This window comes from Ascidiella aspersa, chromosome 6, assembly GCF_963924565.1.
Source record: "Ascidiella aspersa chromosome 6, kaAscAspe10.2, whole genome shotgun sequence".
NCBI classification, from domain to species: Eukaryota; Metazoa; Chordata; class Ascidiacea; order Phlebobranchia; family Ascidiidae; genus Ascidiella; species Ascidiella aspersa.
This window is the reverse complement of record NC_139452.1, coordinates 24,801,172-24,823,390: the sequence shown is the minus strand read 5'-3', so window position 1 is coordinate 24,823,390 and position 22,219 is coordinate 24,801,172. Positions and strand designations below refer to the sequence as shown.

General features: G+C 36.8%; 1 protein-coding gene across 1 annotated transcript in view; it reads left to right on the top strand.

Annotated features, from left to right (window-relative positions):
• Nucleotides 1-8,273: 8,273 nt before the first annotated feature.
• Nucleotides 8,274-22,219, top strand: part of LOC146140954 (uncharacterized) — a 29,563-nt gene continuing 15,617 nt past the window's right edge. Inside the window, exons 1-14 of the mRNA XM_083392021.1 lie at nucleotides 8,274-8,334; nucleotides 10,292-10,397; nucleotides 11,273-11,378; nucleotides 11,851-11,963; nucleotides 12,908-13,043; nucleotides 13,796-13,977; nucleotides 14,931-15,075; nucleotides 15,814-15,948; nucleotides 17,282-17,398; nucleotides 18,195-18,362; nucleotides 19,165-19,290; nucleotides 20,320-20,487; nucleotides 21,223-21,360; nucleotides 22,007-22,210. Coding sequence (XP_083248147.1) covers nucleotides 8,274-8,334; nucleotides 10,292-10,397; nucleotides 11,273-11,378; nucleotides 11,851-11,963; nucleotides 12,908-13,043; nucleotides 13,796-13,977; nucleotides 14,931-15,075; nucleotides 15,814-15,948; nucleotides 17,282-17,398; nucleotides 18,195-18,362; nucleotides 19,165-19,290; nucleotides 20,320-20,487; nucleotides 21,223-21,360; nucleotides 22,007-22,210 — 1,905 coding nt within the window. The remainder of the gene's footprint in view (nucleotides 8,335-10,291; nucleotides 10,398-11,272; nucleotides 11,379-11,850; nucleotides 11,964-12,907; nucleotides 13,044-13,795; nucleotides 13,978-14,930; nucleotides 15,076-15,813; nucleotides 15,949-17,281; nucleotides 17,399-18,194; nucleotides 18,363-19,164; nucleotides 19,291-20,319; nucleotides 20,488-21,222; nucleotides 21,361-22,006; nucleotides 22,211-22,219) is intronic.

Below are 22,219 nucleotides of genomic sequence, written 5' to 3'. Positions count from 1 at the left end.
AAAAGCCTAAATTTTCAAATTTGTCTTTAAACATCCTAACTGGCAACCTTGTGAAGAAGGACGGTTGGTACGATTTAAAGTAAAGGCGCGCTAATTAACTGGCTTCGGCAACAAGACAATATCGTTCCGAAACGGCGCAATCTAGGCCGGAAACGGCTCGTCCTGTTGTTCGCCAGCGCACCGTTAGTTACCGTTCGAACTAACAATGCGCGAATGCTAGTTCCGGTCAGCGCTAGATGTTCTTTCAAGAAAACGACGCGATGATTTGTTTCCTTAAAGATTGTTGCTTGTACGTTTCGAGGTTTACTGCTTGTTTGTGTTTTAATTCGGTTGGATTCAGGGCAAACATTTGCTCTACTTCGCGACACGTGTAATTGCAACGTGGCACGAGGTATAAGTTACAATGAGCCAACCAAATAAAAGTAATTTTAGTTCAAGGAAAGTTACTGGATTAAATATAATAAATTTATAAACCAACTATTAGTAAAAAAGCCATATACCACTTTGTTATTTTAATTGCCATGTTGCTAATGTCGTGAAAAAAAATGGAGGCAAAAAAAGATTCACTTTTGTTTACAAACAGAAAAAATCACCGCTGGCCAATCGGCGTTTTCGGTAGAGTGATTTCAAAAGGTGAATAATGCCAAGCTGCTGTTGTGCTACTTTATTTGTGAAAAAAATGTAAAAATAAAAAAAAAACGAAACAAACAAAACAAAAATGCCCACACACTAGCAAGAAATGTAAAATATAGTAATTTGAATCCAAATTCGTTCAATATTAGATTTTTCTTTACAAATATTCACAGCAGGGCTGTTGTGCTATCATTTTATTTGTGAAAAAATGCTAAAACGAAAAAAAAACAACAAAGAAAACAAAAAAGCCCACACATTAGCAAGAAAACGTAAAATATAGTAATTTGAATTAGTACGTTTAATATTACCAAGTACGTTTAATATTAGATTTTTCTTTAGAAATGTTCACAGCAAATTGTTTTATTTTTACCAAAGAAAAACAAATGTCGTTCTATTATTTGTTAAGGTCGCAATAACATCAAGACTAATCGAAACTGGTTAAACACAGGGACGAACAATCCAGGACCAAATCACGGCCGATGCCAGGCCGAGGCCCTCGGTCCTAGTCCCTCTCTTCCTGCTGTTTCAGGCATTAGTTTGGACACTTTGGCCTTATTCCGATGAATTTAGTATTTATCCCGACAGGTTTATTTTCTATTCAGACGATTTATAATTTAGAACTTATTCTGTAGTAGATATTACTGTGTTTTCTGTAGAGGATATTACTGTGTTTGGCTTTATTATGCCGCTGGTCGTTATGCTATGGTGTTATAGATTTTACTCATATTGTTGCTGGTGGTATAGATTTTTACTACATATTGTTGCTTTGCAGGTTTGTTTTTGTGTTCCCATACAACAGTATCGGATCGAACGGCCGTGCATTCTTCTCCAAAAAAGCGGGTAATTTTTTATTTAATTTAGGACGGCCTCACCCCCAAACACCATCCCGCCATCTTTAAGGCGTCTTCGATTTTGATAGACGTCTTTAAGTTGGAAGCAGCTCCGATCGCTTAAAGCCGCGTTTGTTTTTTCCGCTCGTTTCAAAGCGCGCGCATAAATACATAGAAGCGCGTATGTGGCAGCTAGAAGCAGCAAAACAAACTGACCGGAAGACGCGATATACGATGATATCAGCTTTTCTGAAACGATGATATCAGAGTTTCTATTGTGGGAGCAACAACCCTATTGTCTATTATTGGCGCAACCCTATAGGCTGCCGTGAATTCACAGATAATTAAATGCTTAGGGTATACGACTTATCTCTTGGGAGACCGATTATTCCCAATTAAACTATATAGGCCTATAGTTTTTTAATATAGGCCTATATTTTTTCGTTATAGGTCTATTTTTTGGAAAAGCAGATTTAACTATAGTCAAGGACCCAATCTAAGTCGTTTAACTAAATATTACAGTCACAACATTTATATAAAAAGATAAAATGGCTGTATTAACTGAACAATGTGATTAACGTTTATACCCCTTTGCAATATTTTTTGTTTCATTGGAAATTTGAAAATTTTAAATGGAAATTGCACGAGTGAAGGGTGTCGAACTCGCTTCGAATTTTCTAGGCTAACAGCATATTTTTCAGCAATGGTTTTAAAGCAAATATTCAGGTGTTCCTGTCCATTGACCTTTTAAAGCATGTAGGCCTAGTCATCTCAGGTTCTTGTTCTGGGCGGCCAAATCCCAGGCCCGCGAGCCATACGTGGTCAACGACATCATTATTTGTGTCCCGCGAAACATTTCTTAACGTAGTGATTGTTAAAGCTTTTATGCTACGCTCTAGTGGCGATAAGATGTTCCGATTTCTGGACCGATATGACCATACTGGTGGGAAACATATTGAAATTCGGCACGGATTCGGCGTACTTACAACGGTTTAGTTAAAGTGTTTATTATTATGCTCGACAGGTACCATGTTTGTGCCCCAACCAGGGACGGATCAATGGAAGGGGGCACGTGCCCATGCCCCCCAAAAACCATATATTTTTCCTATGTTAAGTATACGCAAATGCAAAAAAAAATCGCGAATCTCAATTACGTTTCTCACATGTTTTACCCCATTTTCGCCAAATCGTTGTTGGACGAAGGCGTCGTACGACCCATCACACACTCGAAAATGAAAGTTTTGCAAACTTAACCAGTATAAAGACGCGAATCAAAAACATTTTTGTAATAAAGTTTTGGTAGTTAAAATAACAACTCTCCAAGCGAAAACTTTTTAACAATGTGTGTGGGGTTCAGCTTACCTTTCACGACGTCTTTAATTGTTTATAGATGTTACTTTGTGACGTCACACTTTGGTGTAAATTTGTGACGTCATCTCTGAAAAAAATTACATGGCTCCCCCCAAACAAAAATCCTAGATCCGCGCCTGGTTCTATCTATAATGAGAACTTCAGGTTTGACAGTGATAAACCGAACATTTCTTGTTGTTTGACTCTGCACGAATTTATTTAGGAAATACGAGACCCGGTTGGACGTTAGGTTTTATTTTTATTAATTGAACATGTCGAAAGTCAGGAAACAAATACTGTTTCGCAATTGATGTGAAAAGTGAGTAAAGAGTCATTTGAAACTTATACGCTACCTATATCATGGGCTTTGATATTCGTTTTAGGTCTAACTATATCAGTGATGTATACAAGTAATTTATTTTGAATTTGCATAAAATCCAAGTCAAATAACAAGTCAAGTCCTAGTTGAAGCCATCTGTTGGCCAAGTCAAGTCTCAGTCAAGTCATTATTAGAGCAAGTCAACTTCAAGTCAAGTCGTTGCTTTACACTAGTAAAACTAGTAAACTCGTCCGAGTACGAGTAGAAACTCAAGCAAAAATAACATGAACGCAACATTTATAACAGTGACTTAAATGCACTTAAGTCAAGTCATTTACTTAAGTCATTACAACACGGGTACAGCTATTTTTTTCAAAAATTCGAATTCAATTTGAAGAACAGGGATTTCTACAGTCAGTGCTCTACGCCTACGGTATGCGGACATCCTTATTTCGCTCGCATTTACTGGAAATCAATCGGCCATAAAGAAACAGAAAGAAGTCTTAGTAAACAATCGAACGATAAAAAGCCTCGATTTCGAAAGGTGTGCTAACACAAAAACGCACGCCACTGGTGACAGTAGAGGGGATTGTCTAAGGCCATACGCTAAACCAGTGCTTTTCAACCCGTGGGATGGTACGCACTTGTGCGGATGAAAAAAATTGGAATGCGGATGACAAACGTTGTGCGGATGAATGTGAGGATAAAAATGATGCACATTATTATTTTTTTATTATGTGTAATACAGTAATCAAGTGCGCCCACTTATGCGTTATAGTTACAGTAATATATTTAGTCTCGTATAGTGGTTCATTGCAGCTTAAGCTATTTATTTCATATCAGTCAAGGCTCAGCCACACGGTTTTAATACACAAACCCTTTCATTGTTATTTCACAAATAAAACTAAAGGTTGCAAACTTGATGTGCTTTTTTCGTGCGGTTGGAAATTTTAAAATTTTCCGAAAATAAAAAAGTGCGGATGAAAATTTTAAAGGTCGAAAAGCACAGCGCTAAACGAAGCTATAGTGGCTTGCCGCTAGGACTTGTTCACGGTGTTGTAATCAAGTCAATTTTAAAAAGACTAATTTTTGTCCGAGTCAAGTCATTTGTAAAATCTTCAGTCCAAGTCAGGTCTTTTGCAAAAACAACAAGCGAAGTCCATGTCCAAGTCATCAGTTGTCCAAGTCAAGTCCCAGTCAAGTTATTATGCGAGCAGTTTAACCCATGTAAAAATCAAGAAAATCGAAACAACAAACAAGTAAATAACAAACAAAAATTGAGATAAATAACCCAATTTTAATAACATTTAAATAAAAACTTAATTTCAAAAAACTTCATTTTTGTTTTTCAAAAAGTCATTTTGGTCGAAATACTCAACAAGTAAAGTCATTTAAAAACCGTGACTTAAGTGCACTTAAGTCAAGCCTGTTAAAGTGTAACAGCAGGTGAAACATCTCGATACAAGTGAATAGCTTCAACCGTGACATACTCACTACCTACATATCTTGTGTAAGTATGCCTTACTTAGACGATCTGGCAATCTTTTGCATTAAATTTACGGTACGATTTTTAAAACGGGAAAAATACCACCATGAGCAAAATTCTGTTTTTTTTATTTATTAATCATCAACATGTCAAGCAGCAATTGAAAGCGACAGATTTTGTACTTCTGTTATAATAAAACGGGTATAGCTTAAATAAACTGGAAGCATTATAGGTTTGACTCTGGGATCATGAATTTATTTTCAAAGCATAGTCGAAGGTATTGATTTAATATTGGATTAAAATTTATTGTAAAAACTAAAACTAAATTTTTAACAGCAATTTTTAGTATTTAGCTATACCATTTTTGGTTTTGTCAAGGGGGGAATTCAAGTAGAATACATTTATACATCTGAAAAAACAAAAATGGCGTCTAAACCCATTTCAAGGGGTGACCACGCGTGGGATGTCCTATGCTTTTCGGCGTGCTGCTCAGACATGTCCGTAATTTGACGCGACGCTAATTATTTACCCGGGAATGATTGGCATTGATGGGAGTCTAGTTACCAGCCTAAACTCCTAACACGACCACTACAGCTCCAAACCGATTGACCGTTGTATTTAAACTGGTCACAGCTATATGGTTGCCATGTTTTCAGTCGTTACAATTCTAGTGTGGTTTAACTTTAAGCCATTAGAATTTAGGTCGCTGGTCTGGGATCATACTACTGTTTCGTTTATATTGCTAACACTATTTGAGTTAGGGTGCAAGTTAGCGTTGCCTTACTTAAAATTAAAAAAACTGAAACAACTTGTTTCGTTAGTGTTAAAATAAAAGTGGTCGGATTCTAGACCAGCGTCGAATTTAGGAATATGTACGGTACCTTATTGTTTTTAGGCGAGTTTTTGTAAGACAGAAATACCTGCCAATCACACAAGACCAACGTAGTTTTAAAATGGCTCTACCTAAATTTTGAGCTATCAGGGTAGACTTACTGTAGTTAAAGCAGTTTAAATTGTTAAAATATTATCTTATCTATATTTGCGTGTCTTGTACAATTATACTATATTAATTCTTATGAAACCAGATTGCGACGTTTAATATTTTGGCCGTGCTTTCGATTTTATGTTTTTTGAACTGCTCTGAAGCCTAAGAAAAATTTCGATTGTAAATAATTTGGAAAACGATCGTCATAAAAATGTCCTCTTCAATCAAAGTGCTTTGCCCGGTCAAGCATGAAGGTTTAACATGTAGTGTTTATGAGAAAACGTCGTTTATTTTATTTCTTTTTATTCTTGCTGTAGATCTCAAAGAGTGCCAAGCATATTATTCGTAATGTTAAGTCAAGGGGAATAAGGATCCAGCTGCTTGCATCTTTCGCAACGATTAAAAAATTCAACAGGTTCGTACCTAAGAATTTTGTGCCTATTTTAGCTACGTCAGTGTAAAAAAATCGAAATCTGCTTTACGTTTTAAGTCTATCTTGTCCAATTTAAAATAGTTTTAGCCCAAAGGCGTCGTGCGTGTCTTCACCATGGAAATGAAAAGCACCATGGAAATGAAAGTTTTTGCAAATTTAACAATAGAAAGTCGTGTTTTCGCTAAGTGCGAGTCGATAACGTCTGTGTATTGCAGCGTTTCTCAACCGGTGCGCCATGGAAGGCTGCTAGGTGCGCCGCGAGCAATAGTAAAAAACATATCGAAATAAGTAAATTAATCGGAATAAGACTTTAATGGACAAAATAACGTTTTTAGTCTCAAAGGCTGGAAGTCCCTTTAAAGATATGCAACTATAAAACCCGTATAATAAAAAAAATCAGGCAATTCAAGAGAAATATCGGTAAACCTCAAAAACTTCGCGCTCGCTTCGCTCGCAAGGTGCGCCGCCACGTTTTTATACGTCTCTAGGTGCGCCCCCAAGTATAAAAGGTTAAGAAACACTGGTGTATTGTGACGATTGTATTAAAAGTAACACAATTTCATCCAAAAACTTAACAAAATAAACGGTCTTTTGTGGTGTTCTTAGGATTACGTCTTTATGGCGTAGCCTTTATAACTGTGACGTAATTTCTGGAAAAAAGCCCCTTAAACCAAAACCTTACATCCCCACTTATAGTGCTATATAACATCGCCGTTGCCTTGAAACTGCATAAACTAAATACAACCAGTCGTATGAATGACACTTTTAAAAGAAACAAATATCTAAAGCAGAATAATCTATAATACCATAGTGCCATGGTATTAAGACCAACGACACAATAAAGCCAAATACGTAATACCAAGACAGAATAAGACAAAATCGTCTGAATAAGGCCTAAATGGCCAAAATAACGCCTATGTTATGGGACGATCGAGGATCATCGGTCTTGCATAGGCGGTTTTGGTGTCAACGTTTGGGTCCATTTAGGTTTTATTCCGACGGATTTAGAACTTATTTTTTTATTTTGACGTTATTTTGACTATTAGGTATTAGGCCTAACTTGGTCTTATTCCAACTGTGTTTTATTCTGACGTCGATGTTGTTCTTATTTCTATCTTATGGCTGGACTCATTACACACAACTGTGCTTATGCAGCCCTCCCATATTTCCAACATTCGTTGTCGTTTAATATTATGCCGTCAGCAAATGTTAAGGGTTTATGATTCCATTTTTTGTAGATAAATTGTTAAAACACACAGGAGTCCAACAAAATCAAGTGGCTTTTTCGTACATAGTGCAAGGTCTGTACGAGATATATCGATTTATGAAAAATCTTATTGAATTGTGTCGCAATCTATTTATCTTTTCCGTGGTTTTCTTTGAAAGCTTAATGTGTATAATGGGCCGCAGTCGATGGGAAAATTTTCAAACACAATAGGAGTGCAAAGTTAAGTAGAATTTTCGTACATTGTGCAGGGCCAATACTATAGGTACTTCAATTTAGAAAAAATCCTGTAGAAGGGGTGTCGCAATCTATCTATATTTTCTGCGGTGTCCCTTGCCAACGAAATGTGTAAAACAGACCACAGTCATTTTGAAATTGTAAAAACGCAATAAAGTGAAGAACATTTCGTACAAATTAATACGAGATACATCAATTTACAAAAACTTCTATGGAAGGGGGTGTCGAAATCTATCTATCTTTTCTGTGGTTTTCCTTACGAGCGAAATGCGTAAAACCGGGGGCAGTCAATTGGCCTTTTGTTGATGACTCGTTGTTGAAGAGCGACGCTATACAGTCGCTTTTGTTTACGCCAAAACGAGCGGCTTGAAGGCACTCGGCGCGCCAACTGTAGCCCCTCCATTGTAGTAACTGTGGCCGGCATTTTGACGAGGGCGCTAAACTTTATGACGGCACAATGCGGTTTCTCGCGCCCATTAAGTCATGCCCTTGGAAAAAAGGCCCTTGGTAGTTCTATACATCTTAAATCCCCGGCAAACTTTCGTGGCGTTTTTAGTGCTCTGTGGCCGTTTTATGCTGCCGAGACAGTATACCGGTTATCTGTTGCCTTATTGCTCGACTTAAGTGGCCAATCGACGCGGTATTTAAACGCCAGTGTTGTCAGATACGATAAGTGAGCTTGGCCAGGGTTGCCGGGCAGCGTTCTTAACGCTTCTGTTTCAACAAACGGCTTTCCCTTGGGAAATCGCATTGAAACGACTGTTTTTGGTGCGGGATGGAGATTTATTCCAAAGTGGAGAAAACCAAGTTGCTTAGCACGAAGGATGTGCAAAAGTGTAAGTTCGAATCTAAGATGTTTATCAGAAAATATAATATTTAAACAACGGGATTCGGGTAATACTACGTAAGACTATCCGAATCCGACGTGTGTTTGAAATTCGAAACTGATAAGACCGCAAACTGCAAATACGGAATGGCAACTTGATTAACATATGTATAGGAAAGTAAGATAAATAACTATGCAATAAAAACTGCAGTAAGCTTTTAATCAGGGCGTCGGAGGTGGACTCGGGACTCGAAGGAGTCGGTTTGTTTTGCTGGAGTCGGACTCAGGACTCGAGTAAGATCATGTAAAACTACCCAAGTCCAGAGTCTTACATGCGCAGTACCATATTGTAAAGCTGGTAAGGCCGTAAACTGCAAGTTGTAAAGGTGAAGCATATGGTGGAATATATGCCAACCATGTATTGTGAGTGGATCAATTTATATTACACAGCTGTCAGTGGATTGCTGGATAGCCGAGCCTCAGCCTTAGCAATAGTGAATCGCTGCTTGTCGACCTGACCTTATGGATACTTGTTACTTACCAAATATAACCTGTGAAAGGGTCATAAGTACGGCGAACATTTTTTGACTTGCCAAAAAAAGTCAAAATTTGTCCAAAATTTTTTTAAGTCAAAATCAAATAAAAATGCACATAAATCGTTTAGAAAATTAAAAAAATATATATAGTCAGCTTTTTGAAATTCGTCGTTCAGTTGTTTTGAAATTTATCGTTCAATTTTATCAAAAAAATTTAGTTTTGATTTGTGTTCAAAGTCATTTTAACCGTATTATATCTTTATTAGAGCAATATACGGTATAAAAAACGCGTGATTAATGTCGCCTAGCTCATTTAAATCAATGTATTTCTAACAGGTCAAAATTTTGTCAAAATAAATTATATTTAGGTTAAATTTTTAATTTTTCAGGTCAAAACTTCCTATTTTATAGGTCAAAAAATATTCGCCCTAGTCATAAGGTGTCTAAGTATTATTAAGTGAACGCCATCATTTGATTCATAGTAAAAACAAACTTATTCCGTCATTTATTGGTTTAAAAAATAAAATAAATCGATCTGCTGCTTTAAAAAGCCTAACTCTGAACTTAGTCGATTTTTAGTTTGAAAAACCTTTCCAATGTGTTGATTGAGTCATTCAGTTGTGGAGTACAAACAAACCTATCCATTTCATTTGTTCGCTTAAAAAGACAAAAACGATCTGCTGTTTTACAAACGCTTAGCTCCTACTTTTGTAGTTTTTTCGTTAAAAAAAGTCTGCCAAATGTGTTAGTTTAGTCATTATAGGTTGTGCGGCGTGGTGTATTATTTAGTTTTAAACCTATAACATGCTCATCGTAAATCGCATTAGTTATAACAGAACGTGCAAATGTCCTGTGAAGAACTGGGCTTTATCCGTATTTTGCGGAAAGATTCACCCAACCACACTATGTCTACGGAAAAGTGTATTTATTTACACTGGGGCTTATTAAACTGGGGTCCATGGACCCCTTAGGGGCACGTCAAATAGTTTGAGGGGGTCCATGAAGGCCTAATTGAAATATTAATGTATATTTAAGAAGTAATCAATTTTTCATAGAAAATAGTTTATTAAAAATAACGGTTTTGCAATGATTATATATTTAGACTCTATTTCACTTTTGTTTGTTTTTTTGTCCAAAATGAAGAGATTTATGAAGCCTATTTGTATTGTGACATTAATTTATGCTGCTTTTTTACAATTATCCTGTCTACCGTGGTCAACGCGAATCAAAATAAAATTTTAGGGGTCCGCCGTAAAAAAAGTTTCAGAACCCCCGACTTACATGAGAGATACCACCCAAAACACTATATCTACGCAAAAGTGTACTCATTTATACAGAAAACCAGTCACAATTAATCACACAAAGGAAAAGTAGTCACAAAAGGACAACGTTTAGTTTAACCGACTAACGCTCGTGTCTGATTCCTTTTAGACATGGACTACTCGTCGATCCGCGAGTATCAGCCTTCAAGAGGCGGATCTAGGGCGAAGGGAAACTGCGACTCCTACCTCGACATGGACGAGTTAGACGTGACCAGGTGAAAAAATCAAAAGAGCCTTTTAACAGTTTTTATCCGCCTAGGCCAGGGGTGTTCAATATGAGGCACGCTTGCCAAATGTGGCAAGCGACCCAATAAAAAATGGCACGCAAGCCCCCCCCCCTTAAATGCAGCCAATTGTCAAAAAAGCTAAATTTGTTATACAGTCAATTGTCATTGTTTATTCACAATACAAAACAATCCCAGCAATTACGACAAAAACAATTACACCTGGTATTATAACAGGTGCTTTTATTTTTTGTATAAAAGCGCTTATAATATTAGAAAAAAAATAGTTGCTAAACTTTGGCACGGAAATAAGTCATAAGATAAAAATTGGCACGTCGGCATGTTTGAGTTGAACACCCCTGGCCTAGGCCTATTTTGGTTGTCTGCTGAGTAATAGCAGTTTAAATTATATTTTTTGAATTACCTAGTAGCCTTGACAAGTCAAGGTTTGACAATTTTAAGCATGGGTAAATGAAAATTTAATAAAACAATATTAAGAAATAACAAAGATGAATTTCTAAACTTTAAGAGAGCGAATCTTCAATATCATTTTCCATATTAGTTATTTTATAATAAGTTATTTAACCTATTTGGAATACCTGTTCTTATTAAGTGCGAAAAAGTAATGCACAGAAATAACACAGTTTATATGTCACCTTTAACCCTTGTAATTAACTTGATGAACTTTATAGACAGTTTTCTATGGACATCAATCAGATTGAACTTGGTGTACAGAATATTTTATTTATTTAATTATTCTCTCTATTTATAAGGAAATTCTAATTATCAGTTGATTATTTATTTTAAGGCGGACGGTACGCCCTAATGCAGGACAATATCAACCGAAATTAATATGTTTTATATAGAGACACAAGAGCGCCCCCTCGCAGTAGAGCTTCAACGCCGTCGGCTGCCGTTAGGAGGGCGATGCAGGTTTTGGACGAAACATACAAGAAACAGTCTTACTTGAAGGTAGCTCTATACTATATCTTTAAAATCGAGCCAACTCTGTACATCTAATTTGAAATCATCTGGATAAAATTTAGTAGAGTTTCAAAAATATCCTAAAAAAATAAAAGCTCCCGAGAGTATGCCCTTCTAAAGACAGCTTGTTTCACGCCTTACATAACAAAACCATACTATAATGAAGTAGTGTTTTTGGTATGTATATATTCAACATTTATCGCATATTGAGCAGTTGGAAGCGTAAAATTTGTATAAGTATCGTAAATTCGTAATAAAACTGATTATTATCAGCAACGAATATTTATTATTCACGTCCAAGTGATTTCCGATGTTTTCATATGGCAATAAAAATAGATTGTAGACTATATTGAACGAAGCAAACTGTTAAGTCATGGTATAAAAACTTGTTACTGTTAAAAATCTTATACTTTTTCCTATTTTTTAGAAAATTAAATACATCACGTTACTTTTCGTTTAGCAACAAGACCGTTGGTCACGGTCGGCTGACAACGGAAGCTTTCGACCAATCAGAACGCGAAGATCGCCGTCCCCGATCCGATCAAGGTCAAGGTCACCTTCACCAGTCCGAAGGTAAATGACGAAAATCTACGAGATCACAACTTTAGTCGCTTCACAGCTAAAAACATTTCTATCGTGTTATTCCTTTTATACAGATAAAGATTTTAAACTTTCAAAAACATAAAGTTAAATAAAAAAACGCGGATGATAGAGTTAAGATGATCAGTATTAGTTAAAAAAAAGTTGGACTAGATTCGGGTCATATTTTCTCTGTGCCTTGAGTGCTGGTTTTACTTTCGCTAAAACACGTGTTTGTTGTTTGATAAATCGTACGTAGACCAGTCTGTCCAAATTAGTGGTTCGGTAATACTTATTTAAGAGCTTATTTGGAAATTTGAACCAATTGTCATTTATTTGGATGTTTAAAGCAGGGAGTCGAACAGTTTCAAAGATTTCGGAATCCAGTTCATATCCGGAGCAATTAAAAGTTCAGCTTCGGTTCGACTAAATTTATTTTAAAACCGGTTTATAAAGTAACGTTTCGATACAGTATTAGTCGTCTATTTAATCTGAGTTTAGTGCGTATTAAAAAACAAGTAACTCGTTATTAAAATATCTAAAAAATACAAAAGAAACTTTAGATTTAATGAATTTCCTTTTATATACAAAATTTCGAGCATGGCTGTAAATACAAGCTGTGACTTCATGCTGGAGTGAACCGCTTTTTACAGGGTCGGGGTTCAGTTAAGGTTCTTTCAAAAGATTGGGCTCAGTTCCTGTTCGTCTTCTTGAAATCGTACAACAAATGGTTAATGTTGCGTTACGGTTTGGGAAAAGTTGGTCCGAAACCGGTTCATAAATTTCCAGTTTTTTCGGTTCGAATTCCTGGTTTAATGACCTATAGAAAAAAAATGGCTCCAAACCAATTCATAAAGTTCTAGATTTTCTTTGGTTGGACTCACTGTTTTAAGAGCTATAAAGTTTTTACTGTAAGAAGCTCTTGTGACCTTGTGTAGCTCCTCCCCCTGCAATTGGACACCGCCGCGGATCATAGAAATCGAGCGTGACAACTTCCACGACGCGTTGGACGACAGCGAATCAAGGAGAGAAATCCTTCTCAGAAAACTGGCCGACGCGCAAAAGACGATGGAGGTATCAAGCGCGTTTCTTATGTTAACTTTTTTTCTTTGGGATTTTCCACTAAACTAGGTCATAATTTCCACAACAACTCGCCCGAGTAACTAAAATTGTAAATAGTTCGGAGGAATGAAAGATACACCCACATATGTATTTAACAACCGATCTAGCCCCAAGGTGCTTTTTGACCAACGATCAGGTTTAACGTATCAATATTACCTAGCAAGCATTGACGTCATGCTTGTTTTTCGACTCGCTCCTCTCTGAGCCTGCGTAGCTCAGTTGGTAGAGGGACGTGAGTTCGAACCTCACTACATGCTAGTTGTTTTTTAACATGCCTTGCTTGCACCATTGATCGAAAGATTCGGTTCTAAGAAGTAAACCTTAATCGTTGGCAAAAAACAGATTCAGAAGGGCTATAAATCATAGTTGTTCACATATTATGTGTGTGTATGTTTCATTGAATACTGATAAAAGTTTACTGTAGATCAATAATAAGTTGCTTGCACATCAGAATGTAGCACAGTTTGGCCTTACGGTTGTCTCTCGACTCGCTCCTCTCTGAGCCTGTGTAGCTTAGCTGGTGGAGCGAAAGTCCTGGTTTGGCCGGAGGTCGTGAGTTCGAACCTCACCCAACGCAGGCTATAGTTCTAGTCTGCCTTGTTTGCATCATTGATCGACACATTCGGTTAGTCCGCGATTGCTTTTGGGGTGTACCAGTTCGGTGGAATGTCCAGATTGATGAAGCTCACTTCTTCCTCTTCCAGATGCAGAACGAGAGGTTGCGTGAGGGAGAAATGGACGTGGGAGAGTGCCGCGCCACCGTCCGACTCCTCCAGCAAGTCCAACAGGAGCTGGAGACGAAGACGGAATACTTGGAGAAGGAGCGGAACGGATACTTGGCCAGGTCGAGGCAAAACGCCGAGGAAAGGGAAGCGATGAAGCGAAAGTAAGAGATCCTGGTTTGATGTCAGTTGAGTGGTTAGATTAGGAGTCAGTGTAGTAATGAAGTGAATGACTCTACACTTAAGTAACTTAAATAACTGTTTTCAAATGATTTTTAACTCTGGGCAAAATGACTTACTTGACTTAAACCTTTTAGAAGAAATGACTTGACTTAAGTCAATTGAACAAACGACTTGAACTTACTCAAAGCTTTTTCTTGAATTGACTTTCATTGAGTCAAGTTACTTGGGTTGAAATAAAGTGTTTTCATTCAGCAATGTTTTATAAAAGTTGGTTATTTATCCAATTTTTTGCGCTTTACCAATTTAACTATTACTTTTGATGACTTGACTAATTGTAATTTAATCAAAAATACTTCACTTGGATTCAAGTTCATTTACAAATGACTTAAGAGGGGCTTAAGTCTTTTTCTGAAGTGGTTCTTACGGATTTTTGAACGCGGGCCACTAAAAAATACTTTTGATTTGCGTGGACCAGTGCCGGCATAAAATTGTCATAAATTTAGGACATAAAACAAATTTCACCCGAGTAAACTTCTGTTTTCGGTCAAACATTTTTTTTATGATAAAACGTTAACTGACCGACAATTTCCAAAATCTGACTATAGTCTTTTTAATTTTGTAATCGTTGTATGCGAATTTTTAGCAGATTTTGACTAGAAAGGATTTCGACAAATTTTGACCCACGTGTAAATTTTGACAAAATTTTGACTTTTTTCAAAAAGTCAAAAAATAATCGCGCTACTCATAAGGTTAACTTACACCAAAAAAAAAAAAAAATCTGGCTGATTTGAAATCAAAATAAAGTCTATAAAGTCTAAATACACTTAAGGAGAAGTCGAAAAAGTGTTTTTTTTTATAAAACTCTTCAGAAAAATAAATCATCACACCCACCAAAAAAATGATTTGATTTCTAATCTGTCTAATTGATTTTCAGAATGGATGACAACGGAAGGGAAATGAACCGACTCCGGTGCCAGCTCGACCTCCTATTGGCTGACAAGGAACAGCATCACGTCACGCTTGAGCACCTGCACAAGACCATCAATGATCTAAAGACTGAAAGCAAAGACACCCTTGAGGTTGGTTCAAAATTGTTTTAATACTAAAAGAATAGCCTTAATACTTAAAGAATATGTACTTCTGCATTAATGACTGTCCTGCCATAGTTAAGTCGACCCTTTGATAGTATAATTGGAGAGCTATAACCTAAGACAATTACTTGGTAGACTTTGACTTTCATTTGATGAAGTGACCTGACTGGAATTAACTTTTCAAAATCATTTGAGTTGGATTTAATTGTTTTTTGTGATCACAAAACGATCATATACATTAGCTCTTAACTTGAGGGAACTATATTATTTCAATAAGCAAGTGATTTACTTCCTATAGCCTCCAAACACTAATGTTATTATAGATTGCACTTTAAACAACTAATTTTACTTATGGCGTTTCGGCTGGCAATTAACGCGATCCGTATTTTTGCTTTCTGAAAAAAGTTACAAAAACAAAGCCAAATAATACCGAGGAACAAGGGTTCTAAATTATTTTGAACGGGCCGTGTAAATTTGCCTGTCTATGCTAAAAATAATCTCTTCTTTTAAAAATAAGTCCCAGAAAGCTTTTTTTAGTAATAAATAATGAGACCTACTGGAAGAGTTTCTTTTCAGTATTAAATAAGTACTGAAAAAGCTATGTTTAGTAATAAATAATTCCTGAAAGTGCTTTATTTTAGTAAAGCATAAAACCTGAAAGAGGTTCCTGTTAGTACAATATGTCTGGTAGAGCAACAGCATATTTATTGTTGTTTTTTGATTCAGTTACAAGCGTCGACGGGAAAAGACCTGGATATGGCCACGGAACGGCTGGCCGTAAGCAGGCAAAAGTGCGAGCTCCTGGAGAAAGAGAAGAACCACGCCTTCACCGAAATCGAGAAGCAGCAAAAGTCGCAGCAGGTTTGTAAAAAGATAAAAAACGAGAGAACTTAAAAAAAGAAAAAGAAGGAGGTTCTTTGCTAAAATAAAAAAGGAAGAGAAATTAAAAAACAGAAAGAGATATAGTAGAAATATCAGTGCACATAAAGAAGAAGGTAACATTTTAACTGTTTCGAATAGCTTTTTGTTCTTAACGTTTAAAGCAGTGGTTCTTAACCTTTTTTCAGCCGCGCCCCCCTTTGGTAATTTTCTCATGACTTGCGCCCAAATATTTCAAAATTTTGCAATTAAATATCACTAATAAAACAGGAAAATAGTGAAGGGTGTTGTTTGGAAAAATTTTGGGTTTTATTTGGTCGAATTGGCTAAACCGCAGCCGAAGAGGCGTTTCGCATTGGGCACACAACAAATTGCGCGAGCTGAACACATTGATTTTATCGAGCTATTTTGACAAACGTGTTGCGAGGGCATTGACTCCACAGTTGTAAGAGTTGTATGGTGTCGAGCGCAAAAAATATCAAGCGCAAATATTAAACATTGGGTTATCGTGTTTCAAAAGATGTAACGACACACAATACAACGGCAATATTGCAAAAACAATATAGTTTCGCTCAAAAAAAGTTTGACTCCCCCTGTTGCTATAGCCTGTTATCATATATAAAATATGGATGAAAAATAGTGCGAAAGGGCGATAGCTTTTCATCGTTTATCTATAAGTTAATTTAATAGGGCGGTGATACCGTGGATTTCCTGAAAGGGAATTGGAAGATTCAAAAAAAAAATTTTGCCGTTTTAATGTTAAAGTTGGCAAAAACAGAGTTTGTATCTAGGAATTATGCCTAACCCAAACGAAACCATTAAAATCACTGCAAAAAGTTAAAACATTGAAGTCGAGCTCGTGCCCCCCTTAGAATTGCTTGGCGCCCCCCCGGTTAAGAACCGCTGGTTTAAAGTGCTTACCTATAGGCTTCGATATTATACTAACCCTAACAAATATGTTGCAACGAAAAAGGAATGTAGAACAAATATAATAGCCCATTTAGAAGTAGATAAGGTTTTTAGGAACGAAAAGAATAAGTTGGAAAAGAATAAAGGAATATTCGAGCCGTTCATAAAATACTAACTATACCATTTCATATCATTACAACCTCAAGAAGTCATTATCGTCCGAAAAAGATAAATAATAATTATCACAACTACAAGTAAACCACCAGCTACAAATGCGAATTGGTCGAATTGCTAACCAACATACGTCGGTTACGGCAGAACCAGTTTCGCGAAGAAAAAGCTTTTACGACTGTGCCGCCCTGAATTTCAGCTGTGCAAAAAAATAAAAAACAAGTTCTGTTTTCAGGCGTTGATCAACCGTAACACGGAGCTGAGCCAGCGTTTAAAGCGATGCGAGGTCGACTTGCAAGATATTTCGGAACGATATGACAGAAACACGGACGAGCTGGGACACTGCAAAGAGGTTCGCTCACAGCTTAATCATTGTCCGATACTTAACATTAGATTATATTCTATTCTTTTTTCAGCTATCCGAGTTTCTTTTTGGTGGTAGCTGTTTGAAACAATTTTTAAATTTACCAACTTTTAACCATTTAAAACATTTATTAATGATTTGACTTCTACTTGACATTGGCCTGGGTTGTGTTGCAAATAACTCGGTTGAATTGCAAATTGAGGCTTAAATGTCATTTTAAAAATGCCCATTAAGGTGTAGCAAGGTATCAATAAAATAAAACAAGCTGTGTTTCCATTTTTTTGCCATTCATATTTTCTACTGCCAAAACCAATTTACTCTCGTTCAGCTAACGCAAACCAAGTATTTGTGAAAGTTAATGTCGACTGAAGTATTTTTCAGTAAGTGCAGTCAGTAAACACACAATGATGCTTACAGAACTTAGTTTCTTATACAAATAGATTAGATAAAGAGTTACCAACACTATTAATTCTACCAAAAACAAATATAAAACTTGAACTAACACAACAATAAAAATAGATGAAGACTAACAAAGTCACGTCAAGGACACCAGGGAGACACGTTTCTGCTCGAGGCAAAGCGCGCCAATAAGAGCAAGAGTTAATAAAATAAAACACTAAGTTAACAAAATTGTTTTCAAAATTCTTCACGGTGTAGCAAAGTATTAATAAAATAAAAGACTGTGTTACCAGATTTTTACCATTGGAAACTTTTTTTATTGCCAAACAAAGTTACTCGCGTCTTTCTAACGCAAACCAAGCAATTTGCTTTCAAAATTCTACAGGAACTTGGCATAACCCGCGATCGCGTGGCGAAACAGGCAAAAGATCTCACAGAATTGAGACGAAGCCATGCCGAGATGCAGCAGGACCGCGAGAGGGCACTAAAGTACAACACCGAGCTCGAAAAGACAGTTCATTCCATTAAGGAGATCAACATCGAGCTAAAACGGGTTAGAAAGCAGTCTTTGTTTACGGACGTTAGATCTACGACACGTAGTGACTATATTGTATACGATAATGGCCTGATGATTGGCGTCCTTTTTTTGTTTTTGCTGGTTATACGAAGTTTAGTATAAATGAACAGTGTTGGAATACTTATTTATTTTTTTAAACAAAACCGCTTCTTTTTGTAGTAAGTAGAGCAGACATTAATTTGACTTTGATTAAAATATGTTTTATTGAAGAGATATTTTATTAACAAAGTGATATTTGAACGATTGACTTTACCAATGCTTTGACGCTTTCTAATGGGTTTTGTAGTTTTTCGAGAAACACTTCATTGTAAATTTTAGATAACTTAGAAACGGCTTAATTTTGCCTCAGTTACAGCGGTTCAACTTATTAACTTATTGAGGAGTCCCTGATTGGCCTTTTCGCACCAACATTTGATTGTGCAAATGTGATTTGAAACGTCGTAAAGCGTTTTCATTTACAGCAAAATAACATTTCGTTTTTACATTGAACTAGCTTTTAAGCCTATAGAAAAAAAAATGATGTCAATCAGTTTAGTACAGCCAAATTGCAGGCTTTGGACAACAAACAATTGTGGAAAATGTTATATCAGCACAGACATTAAAGAACCCATCACTCAACGACGCCACTGGTTTGCTTTAAAACCCGCAATGTGTTCTTCATAGACTCGCCAAGTTTTGTTTGGTGTCTTTGTCTGCCGGAAACCTTGAGTGTTGTCATAGTTCGATCCGACCCTTGTGAGTTCAAGCCCTGAAATCGCATATTTTGTTCCTTCCGTAGGCGCGTGTGGCTTGTGAAGACGAGATGACAGATCTTCATTCGGACCTCGCCAAAGCCAGGATCGAGCTGGCTAGGACCTCGGACGAAAACAAAGCACATTTTGAGCAAGCCAAGACTTCCATGAAGGTAAGAAACAGTTTCGGATTAAAACGAGCACAAAATGACTTTGAAAATAAATGAAAATAACTCATACAAAGGCTTTACCAGAGCAATTGTCTTATTTCAAATAAAAATTATCAGGTTTAAATATTCCTAATCTGTCATTGATTTGGTATTGGTCAAAGCATTACAAAAATACACAACGAATGACACGATTAAGTTCGTTAGCAGTTGTTAGTGTACTGTGAAACGCTAAAAGAAAAAATGTCACCGAATAGATGGCAAAATAGGTTAACAGGCAAAGGGAAGTTAACAAGTATAAATGAATTTAGCAACAATAAAAAGCAAGAATGATCCAACCATTGTCAATGTACTCTCTAACCGACAAATTACAATGGTTGTTAAATAGCTTTTTATAGCCTCATCTCTATTTTACATTTGCATGAAACTGTCAACCTTAATTAAACTTCACGAACTCTGTATGGCCGTGGTCGTGGGTTTGAACTCACAACAGGCTATAGACTTTTTCAGCTTAACAAAATTGATCGACGGATTGGGTTAGTTTCTTAGCTTGCGGTGTTAAACGGTATTACAATTATTATTTTGTCTTTCATGGTAATCTAAACATTCAACTAACCCAACTTCCATAGTGTGAATTTCACAATATATATTTTTACTAGTCTGCATCTCTTACATAGCTATGGTTCCAGTGCGTAACCTTAATTAAGTTGTGGCAAAAATGTTTTATCTTCATTGAACAGCAACGACGTGTCATGTTTAATTATTGAGCAAGAAGCCTTATTTAATTTTGCTACATCATATTTGAGGGTTAACAACATATAGGATTAGTCATATATTGGATAGAGAAATGACATTTGGTTTTAATAAGAGTTTTGTTGCAAAACTACTGAAGGAAACAAGTTTAGGATTCAAGGGAAAATATTAAAATAGGTGTATTATGTCAGGCAATTATTTCTAGCGAATATAAATCAGCCTTGCTTTAAAAATGTTTTCTGATGAAGACTGCATAATATTAAACTGGGATTTAATATTCAGGAATGCGCCAAGCTGTCGTCAGAGCTGAACCAGTTGCGCCCTCGCGTGGACGAGCTGAGCGAGCGCGTCAAGTATTTCGAGAGCACGCACAACATGGACGTCCAGCAGGTGGCGCTGCTCGAGACGCAGAAACAGCAGGTGGCGCGAGAGAGGGACGACCTGAACACGGTCAGTTGAAAACTCGCGCTTGTAAATTCCTAAATTGGTCAAATCGACAATTTGCGATTGAATGAACTTTAATGCTGGTTTAGGCGCAAAAAACTGGGCTTGTATTTTCAACGAATTTTTAATCAACAAGTGTAATTTGGAGACACACCTCTAGGAGTATATAGTGTCTAAATTTGATTGGGCCTTGTCTTATATGGCTGTTCTATTTTGCCTTTAAACTTGTTTGGCCTTTTATTACCTTTAAATTTTATTTTGCCCTGTGATGGGCGTCTTTGTTGGGTACTGTGATTTTGAGTGTTTTGCGTAACTGGAAATGTCTTTAAAATTTTACTCGCAATTTGTTTGCATGAATTCCAGAAATATTAAGAGCCATTTGTGTATTCCGGTGAATTTCGTTTTATTAATGGCATAAATTGTATTGTAGTTTGCTCAGAATTTTACAATTTATTATTGGCACAAGTGGTTTGGTAGTTTACCTTATAATTGATTAAAACTTCTATAGGTAAACTACCAAACCACATAGAATTTTAAATCAATTATATTCATCTCTTTACATGTAAATATTCCTGCATTAGTGAAGCAAAATGGGTCCGCCAGGAGAAAATGTGCGATGACCACTGATAAGACAATATTAAAAATCCTCTACATTGTGCCTGCGTAACGCTTTAGTAAACTTTGTCATTCCAAGTAATTCGACTTCCTTGACCACTATAAGATTTGAATTCTTTCTGATAGAGGTTAAGTGCCCAGCAGGAAAGCTACGACCAACTGCAAACCCACCACGACGAAGAGTCCAAGAGGCTCAACCAACAGATTAAGGACCTTCAGCATGAACGAGAGAAGCTGGCCACGCAAATAAGAGAAACCGAAACGGTGCGGTCGAGGATTATTTGGTTGCATGAACTGTTTTGTCTCAAAACTTTGTTGTGATTACATTATCACTTTAAACCCCAAAACTAAACATAAAACTTACGCATATATAAAAGTCACTTATAGTTGAGGTTTTAAGTATCATATTTAAACCTATAACTGGAGTTTATTTTATTCTCAAATTGTCCTTAAAAGTTGGGAGAGGACTTTAATTGCACCCTTTAGCCAGTCGAATGTTTTTCTCTTTTAACAGAAATTACAGCTTTGTGCCAAAAAACAGACCTAATGTAACGAATGAGTACAGTCAGTTAACTTTACAGCTTGTATTTCACCTATTTACGTATCTGAAATAAGGTGAATACTCAACAATTTACCATATACAGTAATTCATCAACGAACAATGCATGGTGGAAAAATGTTCCACCATATGCTGTGCACCTTACAATTTACAGTTTGTGGCCATAACAGCTTCTAAATTTAATACTGCGCATGCGCATTTTGGATTCAAGATTTTACGAAGTCCTACTCGAGTTCTGAGTCCCGAGTCCGACTTCGCATCTCTGTTTTTTAGGAAATAATTAAATAGGTGCAAAATAGAAAACGCCTTCAAGGGACACCTGAAAACTTTGAAACCCACTTATCCATACAGCAACTGAACCGCGTGAATGAAGAACTGACGGCCAGCACTCATCACAACCAGTCTCAGATCGACCACTGGAGGCAGGCGTGCTCCAAGCTGACGTCACTTGTCGAAGAGAAAGACGAGGACCTGCGCAAGGGCGCCGTCTACCGGAGAGACGTCGAAGAGAAATTGGCGCTGGCTGAGGCGGAAAGACGCACAGCCGAACTCCAAGTAGACTGT